Here is a 15,246-nt window from a genome sequence, read left to right as displayed (position 1 = left end):
AAAAGAACTGTTAAGTGAGGATAAAATATTGATCATAATGTATTTTCTTTATATGAAACTAGTTATTCATAAAAGAGTTAAAAAAATCTAGTATCTAATGTTTAAACAAAACATACTTTATACATTTGGCTAAGCTGAAATATCATACCTTGCCAAATGAAAAAATGCTCTCTAACCATAGCTCCCCTAGCAGCTCCGTAGGTATGCAAGGCATGCAGTTCATTTCCTGCCAAGGCAGGGAAAAATGGGTAGGTCTGAGATGATATTGCTAGTGTGCTTGAAACAGATCTTAGTTGTTAACATTGTAGTTGACTACATATACATATTTTGACTCTTCGTCTCCTTGAAAATTTCCCAGGTACAACTTTTGGGTTGACTCCCTTTTAACTCTCAATGTTGGAGGACTCAGTAGGAGGCAGATTAGGATTTTCCAGAGCACTACAGTCATCAGTGAGGAACACCAAGTCCTGGAGAAACAAAAAAGAAGGCTACCATTTATAAGGAGGAAGGCAGAAGATAGCACAATGTTAAGAAGCTCAGGCTCTGATCCGGTTTTACTCGTCAGGGGACAGGGCGGAGACAGAAAAGGCTAAAAGCAGAAATTATGTCCCTGTTGGTGCATCTTGACCTACCCTTCTGCAGTAGGAGATCATGATGGTGTACAGACTCCGGGCTTTTTCTTTCAGCTCGCTCACTTCAAGCACTCTCTCACATCTGGGGTAGGCCACAAAATCACGGAGTTTTGCCAACACACAGTAATTCTGCAAAGCATGCAAGAGAGGCATGTGTAACCCTGCACAAACACAGATTTATATTTCTTGTCCACCAGTTAAAAATTCTTACTGCCTCTGTGGGAACCTTGAATTCCTTCTTCTATGTACATGTAATATATGTAACCTTTAGTTAGGAAAATTCACCATCAATATTTCATAGCAAAGATATTTGGTCCAAATAAGTGCTTGGAAAAGTGCATAGACACAGTTTCAGTCTGCCAACTTATTTCCCACATGCTTTAGGAGACGGCAGTGCCAATACAATCAAATCTGCTCACTTTTAAGAGAGCACCTGATTTAGCTGGTGAACAGATTATCAAGATCTCACAGACATGATTCCTCAGTTCCCGTACAATAGGCAATACTGTGAGCACCAGGCAAAATTTTTTTCAGAGTAATTTTTACCTCAGACTTTGTGTTATCAAAATAAAGCTCAGCCACAATGAATTTCACAATGTCCTTGTGAAGTAGGTAAATAAATGTCCCAGCTCTTTCTTTAAAGCAAGGGGAACTGAGGCAGTGGACTCACATTGCTTGGTCTTCACGATGAAATGAGGCACTGGCAACTCTCGCATTGGGATCTAGAGGGTCCTGACTTGCAAGACTTGACAGTGTAGTTGCCTCTGGCAAAGTGTGTCAGACATCTCTTGCTTTGTCTGATACTTTTTACTTTTTAATTACTCATTGGAGCACTGGGAAAAGAAGCAAAATATGTCAAATATCCCAAGGCAGAACACTATGTCATAAACTATGTGTGCAGGAGGCAATTTTGTCTTTGCTGGGAGATGACTCCTGCTGTCTTTTCTCAGTATCACACTTCTGTATCCTCAGGTATACTTTTTCTTTCTGGATTCAACAAGTGGCTATTTAAAACAGGAAAAGCCAACAAGGTATTCCTGCACTTTTTACTAAAACTGCAGTGCCAGAAGCAACTCATGATATAAAATGAAGTAGATTTATTAGGTGAAGAAAGTTTATTCTGCATTTCTTCTTTTAAACTACTATTCAAAGTTTTGTTGCACATATTTAACTTCTGAAAAGTCTCTGTCACAATAAATTAATAATGTACAAATAGTAATTGCTTCAAAATATTGATTTCCTCATTTTTAATTTTTTAAACAAGTAAAATCTCAGAAGCTCCATAGGGATTTTAATAAAGTTCAAATGAGATTTTATTTTTTTTGGTCATTCATTTCTCAAGTTAATTAAGCTTTTAAAAATTTGTTTCAAACCACTCTTCTGGGGTACAATCTTAAGAGTTATTCTCACTTTTCATTAGCTGCTTTTACTAGAAAGAAATGTGACGACTTACATGTATGTCCAAGTACAGCCTGGGCAGCATCTCCACACATGAGTCCTGCAGGAAAGAAGAAAGATCCGTTGCAATTTTGTTTTCGAGAAACTTGTGTCAAAGGCAGCAACCTGCAGCATCTTTGCAGGAGCAGTTTTTAGGTAGACTCACCACAGCTTTGGAGGTCTGTAACTCCTTGAAGGACTCCGTGATTTCTTTGCTCAGAGACAGCATCCTCGAGTAGCAAGTTGGAGGGGCTGCATTGGCTAACAGGGCAGCAGAGAGCAGAGCAATCAGGCTCAGCAGCATCTTCATTGTGGGGAGCTTGTCCAAAGGAGGAGGAAGGGAGGAAAAAAAATCACCGTCAGTGGTTAGGCAGCTACTGGTAAGCATCAATGAGTAAGTTTGACAAGTCAGCCCCCAATTAAATAGTCTCCTACATCAATGGAAAAAAAAAAAAGTCTGGGGGTGGTCCGAGCAGCAGCTTGCTGCTGTTTTAAATTTCCTGCCAACCTATGAGGCAGAGCTGCTAGCGCTTTCCCGCTCCAAGCAGGAAAAGGAGGGAATGAGGGTAACAAAATCAAACATTACAGGCACTTTTCATTCCAGAAAGAAAACAACCTAGTGAGCATCTTAAGCAACAGAATTATATGAAAGAAACAGCACAGGGTTATCAAAGTGTCATAGGCCCTGATCCTGTATGAGCTTTGGCACATACGTCTCTTTCTTGAGAACATAATGGACAGTTGTGGGACTATATAGGCTGCAGATAGAGACAAATCCTTCCAGGGCTAGTGTCATATGTTGGCAGTAGTGATTGCCATCCCCTATTCATGCCTTTGCACTTTGCACAAGTCTACCTGGCCCCATACTTGCAGCCTGCATACCCATGCCTCGTGTCCTAAGAGGTGAGATTTGCTCAGCCCCACACAATTGCAGAGATGCTTTACCACCGACAGGCATGGGAAATGATCCACTCATCGAGTTTCCTCTGCAGAACAGGGAAATGCAATGACTTGCTGAGTGATCAAGATCTACTTGGCCCAGAGAGCAAAGCAAAGGCTGCATCCAGGCCTCACCAAAACATTTAATCAAATTAAGAAATGACTCTATTTTGTGAAGGGGCAAAATTGCTGAAGTAATTTGTTCTGAAGTTTTTGCTCAGCTGCAGTATTCCTGCCTCATCATTTCTCTTTGATCCCATATAAACTAACTCAGGGAAAGACAACTGTGATGGATGTCTACTCAAATAGTTAAAAAAAAGAATTCACCTCAGAAATACTGGAAAAAACTATTTGGGTTTTTTTTGGGAAAAAAAGGAAGGACCAGAGTTTAACTTTCCCACCTAAAACTTCTCTTCCTTGGGCCAGATTACATGCATAGTTGACTTTGACCCAGATGGATATTTTCCAATGTCTACTAGCTCATCAGCACTATTGCACATCTCAGCATGCAGAATATGCAACTCAGTTAAAAAAAGACAAATAGTTATTTTCTATATGTAGCTCATCAGCAAGATTATCCTTGAGCTCTGAGTACATTCAATTTATGGTCCAGATATGAGCAAATAACTTCTTTTTCTCTAAAAGAAGCTCACTGTTGACTTCAGGAGGACTTGCTAGTGACACCAGGCACTTGGAGTCCTTTCAATCTAAGGCACCTGGCACAACTCTGAACCAGATACACAATTACCAAAGCCCTTGAAACTCCAGACTCTCTTTTCAGTGACTGTTTTCATCCAGTCACTTATGCAAAGCCACTTATTAATTCTGGTGCGTACCCTGCCTTGGGCGGAGGAGGGCTTTAACAGGGAGACACAAGCTGTTCTTCACAAAAGCTAATAGCATCTGAGAGGCAATATTCAAAATGGACATGGAAATAGTCTTCAGAGCTACAGGAGGAGAAGGGGCAAAGATTAAAATATGTTAGATTTAAAACTCGCCTAAGGATTGCCTGTATGGAGAAGTTGCTATTCACAGCCTTTCGAGTCTGTGGGACAACGTTCAGGCTGCCATTAGAAGGGAGCATGCACAGCAGAAATCAATAAGTACCACCATATTTGTGAGGATCATGCTGACATGGACACCTCCACCACAGACACATCTTTACCATACTCCTCAATTCAGCGAGCATATGAGGGATCCAAGGGCTCAGGACATACACTCTTTGAATTTTGCATCAACTCCCGAGGATGATGATGTCACTACAGCCCAAAGTGCTATTTACAGTGCATTTATTTAGTCTTTTGTAAGGAATATTCCCTAGCAAAAGCAGACACGTGGACTGAGAAAAACTTAGAAGCCTATCATGACATAACTGTGTATATATTTTTTTACAAAATTGTTGAGCTATGGTGTCCTTTTGCTTCTAAGTTACTGAAAACTCAAACAATAATATTTTTCTAAAAGTCAAAGGACTCACTGTGCAGGCAGAAATTCCTCCCATGTTTGAACAGTTTACCAGGACCTCCACCAACTTTTGACAAAAGCCCTTTCAAGTTGCTGACTTCCTAATAGCGAAATCCACTTGTTTAATGAAAACTTTATTTTAAAATAGTCAGGGGCTGCCATGAGACACCTCATGAAATGAGCTTCTGAATATATTGAAAAATAGGAAAAATAAAGCAGCACTTTACAGAGAAAGCCCTGTGTATTTAAGAAGTGATTTAAAGCCCCATGACTCAGCTGCCTGTTGTGGCAAAGGTGCCACTTCTTGTTTCAGAGCAGAGCTAAACTGCCCTGCAAGCTTCAATCTTAGCACAAGGCTTTTTGGAAATCCTGGCCTTTTGATTAAAGTCTTATCTGTTTGTTGTGTTTTCCCTTGCTGTGCAACAGTGCACTTTGTTGAGCCTTTTTGTACACATCAGCACTGAGTTTTGGGGTAGGGGTTGTGCAGCCTCACATACTGCCCCCAGTCTTGTGGATACTGGTGCAGAGCACTGCCAGCTGCCCCGGTACAGAAGGGAAGCTGGGTACGGAGCACAGTGTGCCTGCATTTGAAGCTGAGGTAACCCATTGTGTCTCCTTTTCTCTTTCATGCTAGCAATAAGTCTCCGCTGGTGATCTGCACGGCTTGGCCAAACTGTTGCCAATGGACAAGGCAGGCAGGACCTCAGGGCTGTCACTGGGCTGGTCTTGCAATGCCATTTTCCCATGAGAGTTAAGCAAAAGTCCTTTTTGCTTACTCAGTGGTATGGACTTTTTTTCCTACACTGCTGTTGTTATTTTTAAAAATTTACATATATATTGAGGAAACAGATGTTACTGCTCAAAAGCCTGTTCTTAGATGAAATGGTTATAGAAGCAGCTAAGCCATCTGGGTCAGAAAAAGAAACGAGATGTTCTGAAATCTGGAGGTCTTGCCAGCATGAACCTGGTACTGGGCACTTTCCCTGCAGGAAAACATATGGAAACGGGAAGTCTTGTCATCCCAGACAGAGACAGGACAACCCAGCAGGGCTGGGGAACAGGAATAATTTCCTTGTACTGCCTCGGTCCAGTGATGGAACCTTTGACACTGGCTGTGCTTGCCAGCCCTCTCTGCGAGGGGTCTGTCCAACCTGCCTTTGCAGCAGGGCAGGGGCTCGGGCAGCGGGCTCCAGCATCCCCCGGGGTATAGGGAGCTCAGCATGATGGCAGTGCCCGGGATGGCTCGGAGAGGTCTGCACGCTGCAGTGCAGACATAGCCTGGCTTGTCTGTGTCTTGGCTGTTGTCTGTGTAATGGGGATAATCGTATTTCCCACAGACGCTGTGGGAACACAGCCATCAACACCAGGGAGATGAGAGATTACACGGTTTTAGCCCTGTCAGTGATACTCTTTTCAGTGACTGCAAGGCTTATTGATTCAAGTAATGCAGGGTTTATAGTCTTAAGCCTTCACTGCCTTGCTAAGAAAAAGGTAATTTTACCTCGGAGTAACTCGCAGACCTCTCCGGTGAAATAACAGCGGTGCTTTCAGCCTGGCTCCCTGGCTGGGTGTGGACATGGGCAGAGCTGCCTCCTTGGCTCCTGGTAGCACACAAGTGCCTTGTCCGAGCTCTGTCTGGGCTTTGAGACCATTCATATGTGTGAGTTATCTTAAGGTAATACCATTCTTTATTAACACCCAAGTCAGGGCCTCAATAACAGGGTTTTGGGGAGAGATCCTTGTTCAGGTTTAGACCAGGGCTCAGCAGTAAAAGCAAGTTATTCAGGCTTTCCTGCCCTCCCCTTGCCCTCACTCCCTGGCTCTCTCCACATGCACATGCAAATGTGGCAGATAGCTCCAGGTCTTATCATTGCTGGTCAGCTTCCCACCCCACCTAATTACACTTGATGAAAAATGATGTCAACCAGCAAGGAATGTATCAGAGGTGATACAAATAAATGCATTCATCTACTAAATTTGTCCCTGATACAAGCCCACTGGGGAATTCAAGGGCTGAAAAAACGCAAGGTCTGAGCTGTCTGCTCTCAGAGGTTGTCGCTCCAAGGAGCTCTTGTCTATGCTGTAGTTAATCTGCAATGAGATGGGGGACTTAATTTTCCAGGACTGGTATTCCCCTTTCAGAAGCATTATGTCACTAAAAGAGAGTAAATGGATGAGACTGAAAGTGCAGATCTGTATAACAAGCTGGTCCAAGCCAAGCAGGAATCCAGAGAGACTTCTCTGCTGAACTACAGCCTGCACAGGAGCTTTTTGGTAGCTGCTTAGCATGCTAGCAGGCTCAGTTTTCTATTTCTTCTTGCCTAGAAACCTGCAAACGTCAAAGCTTATGTTGCTGTGTATATTTCTAGATACAAACAACCGTTCTTCCAGTGGGTTAGAACAACAAGGGAAAATAAATTCTCATTTCAGCTGGCTGAGAGGTAAATTACAGGTCCATATAATACATCATGTCTCCATAGTTCTGGTTTCTTTCCTGTGCACTGTTTTTCACATTTTATATGTAAGCATAGCAGAAGAAATCCTGCCATCACTGAAATCAATGACACAAGTCACAGACTCCTGCAGACCCACATTCTCATTCTAGATTAAAACTTGTGTTCAATTCATTGGCCTTAGTAGCACAAAAGCCCTGAAGCCAAAGCCAAAGCAAATCAGACGCATTATTTCTTGTTTCTCACAGACAGCATTACCTTCTGGAGCCCTGTCTGTTGGAGACACAACACAGGCTCAAAGCTGTCTTTGCCGGAGTCCTAAAACCAAATGATGTGGCAAGTATCTTGTACAGGTGTAAATACTCTTCCATGGAACAAAAATGTATAAAATAGGGTGGAATAGTTGATGCTCTGCTCTACTAGGTAAAATCCAGAAGTGATGAAAATAAGTGGAGTTTCATTTTATTTAAGAAAGTCAATAAACTTAATAATTATATTTTTGTTATGTCAATTTGCCTTGAAACAAAGAAAAAATAAATATCTGATTATGTCAGAAACTAGTGTCAATACCAGACTAGTTTCAGATATAATTATAATTTAAATCTGAATTTCATTCTTCATCGCAACTTTTCTGTTTTAAATACTTTTCATAAAAATAAGAAAGAAAAAAGAATCTCCTTCTGCTTCTGAACCACATGTAATGAATTCCCTGATTACCAATTGTCCCTATAAGTGTGGTTTTAGTTTGTATTTGTTTAAGTTGGGTTAGTAAGAAAAGATATAGCTGAAGATACATGAAACATGGCCGCATATTGCATGGTATAGTTGACAGCTCTCTACAGTAATAAGACTGCAGCTTGCCGAAGGGTCTTGTCTACACTTGGCCTACTAAGACCAACCAGGAGGTTGCCCTGCCGTCCCAGCAGAGGCAGAGCAGGGGCAGTGTTGCCCCCATCCATCTGGCAGCATTCAACAGGTAGATTTGAGAACATCTTCAAGCACAAGGTGCGGAAGGGGCCCCTCCTGCCTGCAGGGTTGGTTCTCAGGTCCCTTCCCAGAGAGCGCCCGGTGGTGCCTTACCCCAGCCCACCCTGGCATCGGGTGCCCGGGGCATCCAGTGTCAGGGGAGGGATGGGTGTTCGTGGTCACCAGCTGGGTGAAAGGAGAGTCAGATTCAAGGATGTCTTGGGGGACTTTCTCAGCAACACTGTGTCTACCTCCGGTTTTATAAAGTTTGATTTTACCCTTATAGTTATTCCCAAAAGGAAAGAGAAATAGTGATACAAAACTGAGACAACATTAGAGCTGGGTAATGTACTGAGGAGAGCACCAAGGGATGGCATGAAGAGAAAAATCTTGAGTGAAGAATCACCCCAGTTGCAGCATTATGCGTTTCATGTGTAGAACAAGCCGAGGTCTTTAACGTCTATACTTTTAATTTTGGATCATTAAGCTAATTTCCATTAGAAGACTAATCAAATGAACATTTATTTTCCTCCTTTCTATTTGGCTGCAGCTTTTCTTGTTTTGTTTTGTTTGTTTGTTTGTTTGATGTTTTAGAAGGGTTGTGGCTGGGGAAGTGAGAACTTGGCTTGATTTAAAATGTAAATGCAGTTCTATCAATCTTCCCCTTTGCTAATAGGCTGCCTGGGCATTTTAAGGGCATATAGTGAAAAGGAAACTGTGACTGCTAAAGAAAAGCCACCCCCTGCTGTTCTTGTTCATATTTATTTCACAATCAGCCCATTGAAATGGTGTGATTCACACTCTGATGCTGTCGTTGTCTAGCTGGCAAAGTCACTGGTGAATTTAAAGAAGTTTCCCAAGCTGAAAACCAGGCAAACTGCATTTGGGGCAAAAAGCAATCTTATCAGCAACGAGAGCTAGTGAGTCACTGCAGTGATCTCTCTTGCTGAGAGCTGAGGCTATCCTTGCAAATGAGAAACTCTCTTGAAATAAGAAACCGTCTTCAAAAAACTGTGAGAAGCGTGTTGCTTTTGAAATGTAAAGTGTCTTTCTGATATACATATACATAGAGTATACAAGAGTAAAGTCATGCTAAAGTTTGCAGAGGCAATTGAAATGTTCTTTGTTAAAACATTGTTCCTCAGATAAATAGCCCAAAAAGGGTAAAAGCATGTGTGACTGCACAAGAGGGCTGGCTGCCCAATTCCCCAGTATCTTGGGTAAATACTAAAGGAAAACCCTGTCTGTTTACCTTAAATTATCCAGAGATAATATATTCATCCTCTACCTTATAACCAAGCAGTTTGTGTGAAATAATGACTTCCTGGTAACACAAAGACACACAGCTGAAGCATTATCTATATTAATCACAATTTATTTTTGTGACAAGAATTACCATATAACCTTCTACTGACATAACTTAAAACAGGAGTTTAGGAGCCAGTATCAACGTAGAAGGTCAGAATAACCTAAACAAATAAATAAAGATTACTAAAGACTGAATTAGTGGAAATTATTAAATCCAATAGTATTATGTGTTTGGCTACGAGGTTTTTGCATAGAATTTCTACTGTAGTGCAAGAGCTCATTATATGGCAATGATGGAGGATGCAAAAAATGTGCTAAGTTTATTACTACACATTTTCTTATTGATCATGGGATAGATATTAGCCACTAGTCAGAATTGCCATGAAAAAGATGAATGTAATCTTAGGATGTGTCAGAGGAGTTATAGCCAGCAGGGACAAGCAGATATTGACACCGGTGTAAAAGCGGGCATCTGCTCATCTGGCATATTGCATACACTTTTGGTCACCCATAGTGGAGGAGGATGAATTCAGACTGCATAGAGTGCAGGAAGAACAGCGAGAATATTCAGTGAACAGGAGAGATGGAACAATGTGGGCATTTTTCCCTTCTACCTCCCTTTCCTTGTTGCCCCAGTTACTTTTCCAACAGCTGGGTCCTTGTTGTGCTCTCCTGGCAAAGCTGACTGGCGGCTCTGTGGCTCAGGGCACTCCAGCCCCATCGCAGCCTCCCTTATTCACAGCCCATTTTCTCATAGCTGTTACGGGGAAGTTCTGTAATAGGGGTGGGAGGGGACGTGGTCCTGTAGAAAACCTCTCTATGCATATACATCCCAGTCACTGAAAGAAGCAGAAATCCAGGCACACAAGGACTGCAGGGCCCAGGCAAGCTGGAAACTCTGCCCCTGTTCTGCCCTTTGTATTGGTCACTGCCTTGACTGCTCACCAGTAGCCATGGCTTTGACTGGTGTGAGAATTGAAGCTGCAGAAGCATAGGGCAATGGTCCATAGCTTTGTAGGAGAGGGTCCACAGCTGCCTGAAATAGAGGCTGAAGACCTTGGAGTCCAGCCCAGAGAAGGATGTGGTAATGCACTGGCCAGAGAAGTACCATTGCCCCACCGGACCCTAGTCTGAATACAGCATAAAAACTGCTGTGCAAGCAGTACTATGCAGCTACGCGGCGCTCTCAGAAAGGCTGGGTTTGCTCCTGAGGAATGTGAAAAGCACATGTACAGGCAGCACAGCAGCTGCTACATTATGAACTGCACTCAGAACATCAAACCATTTTATCCATTAATTGTACACTAACAAAAAGGTTGGCATCAACTTTGTTCACGTCAAAAAGACAGTTTCAATTCTTCCTATTGCATAATTTAGGTACATGAGCTTCTGTAATAAAACAATGCGCCGGGTGGAGAATGATAGCATTGTCCACACCATTTTCTCTCTGACACCAAAGAGAAATGGAGCGAATAGAGTCAAAGAAACCGAACAACATTCAGGAAAGTATCAAAGTGATCAAAGCAGACTCTTTGATTCTGCTTTATACATACTTTTCAAAGAAGGGGTACATATCCAAACACAGTGCATTGGTTCTTAATGCCAATAAACAGGCTCTATTTAGCTTTATACTTTGATAGGAGTAGGAACAAACCCCCCTTTAGTCAGATGCATTTTCTAAGCCTTGCTATTAAGTGTTGAACTTGCTAGGAAAAGGCTAAATGTATTTGTTGCTCTCTGATGATGCTGAGTCCTCATTGAGAGAGACCCAGTGTCAGGCCTGCGTAGCCCTGTGGAGGAATCAGCATTTGCAAGCGTGAGGAAAAGCTCTGAGCTGATCTTTTTGTTCATCTGTATTTAATACACCTCTTTGTTAACAGACCAAGCCTCAGGGGAAGAGAACGACTCACAAAGCATGTGGAACATGTTTAAAGAGTGGTTTGGAAAAGGTGCCTGGTCATAGTCTTTTTTTAGCTAGAAAGTATTGATTATTTTTATGTCTTTATCTCCCATTCTTTTCCCAAAGAGATAGGCAAGGTTTCAAGGCTCCTGATCTAAATGCACTAGAGTAAAATATTATTTTTTTATGTTATAATTTGACCATTAATGATGTCAAGCGTGAAGCTTTTCTTATACCCTGGCAGGATGTACTCCATTTCTGTTTTTGTAAAATCTGATTTTCTCTCTGTGCTGCAGCAACTGTAAAGCACAAGCTGCCCCCAGGGAGGTATTTTGTTTAGCTGTGTGGACACATTCCTCCAGGAAATATTGAAGCCAAACCACAGGCACATACGCACACACAGGCACTGAATTAGAAGAATTCAAACCTTGAACAGAAAACAAACCAGTACCGCGTCTGGAGCCTGAACTTCAGTGCACGTTGAATAGTGTTTTTCACATTTTTCTTTGTTTTTTACCAGCTGGGGCTGCGAATCAGTGTAGGCAGTTTCTAAACACAGACAGGACTGCCCAAGGACAGCCCTATATACTCCGATCATGTCAGAGCTAAAAAAACATGGAAAATAATTTGCATATGCAACACTTACTTGTTTTTCTCATGTGTGAGACAGACAGGGGCAGTGGCAATTGTTATCATGAATCAGAATTTGCTGCAATGTGAACATCCAGCATGTGACTCTGGAGAAAAATCATGCAAGACAGGAGATAAGAGAAGACAGAGATGTATCTTTAGTCTTTTATGCATTCTTTTCTTTTTGCTCACTGAAGGTAAATCTCTGAGAAAAGTCAAGTTCTATTTTCTTCTTAGATGGAACCAGATTCTGGCACCCTCCTTGGCAGCTAGTGTCAGGAATAGGACAGTTGGTATAGTAACATGATTAAAACTATCAGAATCTGACCCTTGCTTAGACTTGGCTTCTGCCCTGAAACGAAGCTGCTATTAGGCCAGAGCCGCTCTTAAATTGAATGACATTCTAGTGTTTTCTTTTTTTAGCTTTATTTATTTAACACATTTATTTATTTAGCTATCTTGTTTATTTATTGAACTTTTATTTATTGAGCTTTTTCTTTATTTAACTTTATTTATTTTGTGGGTTCTGACCACAGGAAGGAAAGACAACAGGGAATTGTGGACTGGATGCAGAGAGCTTGGTTGAGTAAACATGAGGCCAAACCATGACAGATACTTCTGCAGCCAGCCCCAGTGATGGGTATCCCACCCCTGCTGCCCAAGCAAAGTCCCTGAGGATCACAGCCCCTCATGCTAGTGAGGGCAAGGACTGTCTTTCTTGGTGATCCCTCCATTACCGACTGCCCCAAGGGGCAGCAGAGCAGAGGAAGAGCCAGAAGGTGGATGGTCCTGTCTTAAGTGGACAAAGAAGCTGAGAGGTGCCAGTGTTTGATGCTGGAGTGATATAGAAAAATGGCTGTGCTCAGGGATAAAAACATCACAAGCCTTGCAATGGATTTTGCAGCTTGTTTTACTCAAAGGCATTGCTGGGTAGAGACCAAATTTTCACAAGTATTTTGGGTAGTGTTGAACATACCATCATTTCTTAGCAAATGATTCCAGTAATTAGAAAGCAGATACTTAAAAACTAGGATAAGACTAATGTAAGTGAGAGCATTTCTTTCCCCTTCAGATTGTTCTGTTGCTTAAGCTGACATTAAACAGTAGGTGTGGCAATTATATTCTTGGAAGAAATACAAGCTAATTTGGGATTAGACTGCTGCTGGGAGATTCTTCATATAGAATGGGTGTATAAATTGCTTGAATTTCCAGTACAATCCATGGAGGAGTTTCAGCTGTGTCAGAGATCAGCATCTCATGCTAATGGCTTTTTTAAAGAAAGCACTGGTTAAAAGAAGAAGATGGTGTTCTTCTTGGGGGGGAAACCCAAGGTCCACGTCCAGCAACACTCTTAAGAACGTGTGAATTTAGGCATACTACTGAATTCAGGAAAAGCACTCTTCTACGTGAAACTGTGTGCTCAGAGCATACATGGTAAGAAAAAAATACCCAGACAAAGTTGTGGACAAATACTTGTGTGCAACTGCCTGGTCAAGCAAGCTATGCTTTTCTTGACTCTATGTTGGAGTTTTTACTGCATAATTCAGAATCATCTTTAATAAACCGTGTGGCCATTGGTACTTCTGAAGCATGGATGCCTTAGGGAATGTAATGGTTTTTTGCCTTTTTTTAAAATGCATGCTTTATTTTCTTAATTCTTTTCATCTTTTGGCTCACAGCCTCCTGAAAAGGGATGAAGTCTACTGTTAATGTAACTTACTGAAGGATGTTTGAAGCATAGAATAAGAATACACTACATGTGATTATCGACTATGCTGCTGAGAGCTGGAGACTAATTTCCAGATGACATATGTTGTTAGCGCTGCTATAGGGATTACAGCTTAGGGGGCAAAGTCATAGATCAAGACTCCCACTGGGCTAGAAGCTGCACAACACATGGTGAAAAGATGATCTCTGGGTTGCAGAATTTTGCTATAACCTCTGCACAATTTGTTCAACCTACTGCCGTTTTTTTCCCAAGATGTTTCCTTACATCCATTAATAACAGCGTATTTTCCTTGTCTGGCAATTGCATGCCTTGTTTGGTATTTGTTTAAGGAAATCAATAAATGAAAAATGTCTATGTTAATATGGTGGATTCCTTGCTGTTGTGTCTACTGGCATCAATGAATCATTCCCACTTGAGATAGCAGATTTAGAAGGTAATCAATTTTCTCTCCTTTCCCAGACACACTGTGTTCCTGAGCACTGTACCGTTTCTGATGTTAACCATTCACATAGGCAGAGCACATGCATATGTCTGAAAAAATCTGTATCTAGTTTGGGTGCTGTTGCTGACAGGTTTGGGGTTTTTGTTTACACGGGATGCTCAGGCTGTCCAGCTTTTCCTCCAACAGTTCTTAGAAGAACAAATGCTGTTTTTGCAGTTAGTTTTATCTGGCAACATTTACGATGAACAACACATTGCCTGTGTCAGTCTTTCTGAACATTTTCTCCTGTTTGAGTCTAAACTTGAAAAATAAATTCTCCCTTCTTATTACCGCCTCAGTATCCAGTCCAGAGAAGAGCACCAAGTACAGATCTTGGCTGTCCTGCTCCAGCTAGTGTATTCAGCTTCAGAAGGCCTCAACTCTGTTCCTGCTGTGGGCGACGTGTCACGTTAATGTCTGTAATTGTCTAGAGGAGGCTCGTTTGGCGTTGGACAGAGAAGTCCAATGACAGCCACTGGACTGTGTGTACCACATGCTTGAGAGATGTCATCTTCTCTGTGGTGTCTTCCATCTTGATGACACTGAGGACTGAAAATGAAATATTGTGAGCTGATGCCTTGTTGAGAATTAAGCCTGAGGGCACGGGAAAGCGGGAGAGCACAGAATGAACCGTGGGTGAGCAGTTACATTGGTAAATGACCAGCAAGTTCTGCACTGATATGAATAAAACAAGCAAGCATGAGCTGTATGTTCAATGCTGCCTAAAGAAAATACATCGTCTTTTTGGCAAGAAAGTAAATGATTGCACAAAATACTGGAAGAAAACACACATTCAGATATGTTTTAAGCATGCACAATGCCACAGCTTTGGAATTTATCTATTCAGTAATTGAACATACCACAGCTCTTTAGGTAGCCCATAAAGCAAAAGTAAGAATAAATGGATTGATTGTTTCACCATATTTTACTCTGATTTTTATGATTCTGACCATTTTTCTTTTCTGTCTAATATTCAATTTCAAAAGCAGTTTTTAAAGTACCTTTAATAATTGGATTATACCCAATGCTTAGGTAACTACACACAGGTATCTTGGTGAATAGATTCTACGTGCCAGGAGAGACACTGCTGGTGACTCAGTTTTCACTTGGTCAGTGCAGTGTAGGAGGTGTATTCTGGCTCCTCTGGACACATTACCTCCCAAATGGTCCCTGTAGTACCCTTCTTAAGAAAATCAGATGCTTTCTGGTCTATTAATTTTCAGTGACCAACTGCAACCAAATTGCTTTGAAACCAGTTAAGAAGCATGATTACTCGACTTTTTGAAAAAGGGGAGATTTTGAATGTT

At 41.7% G+C, this 15,246-nt stretch overlaps 1 protein-coding gene across 1 annotated transcript; it reads right to left on the bottom strand.

Moving 5' to 3' along the window:
* Positions 1-337: 337 nt before the first annotated feature.
* CYTL1 (cytokine-like 1) lies at positions 338-2,443 on the bottom strand. Its single transcript, XM_009699079.1, has 4 exons — positions 2,236-2,443; positions 2,086-2,130; positions 633-761; positions 338-467 (listed from the first exon to the last, which is right to left on the bottom strand). The coding sequence occupies exons 1-4, from the start codon at positions 2,377-2,379 to the stop codon at positions 384-386; spliced, it is 402 nt and encodes a 133-aa protein (XP_009697381.1). The 5' UTR covers positions 2,380-2,443; the 3' UTR covers positions 338-383.
* Between the last annotated feature and the right edge of the window lie 12,803 nt (positions 2,444-15,246).

Source organism: Cariama cristata, unplaced genomic scaffold, assembly GCF_000690535.1.
Source record: "Cariama cristata isolate BGI_N322 unplaced genomic scaffold, ASM69053v1 scaffold11914, whole genome shotgun sequence".
Classification (NCBI taxonomy): domain Eukaryota; kingdom Metazoa; phylum Chordata; class Aves; order Cariamiformes; family Cariamidae; genus Cariama; species Cariama cristata.
The sequence above is the reverse complement of the archived record's forward strand: the minus strand, read 5'-3'. Positions and strand labels throughout refer to the sequence as shown.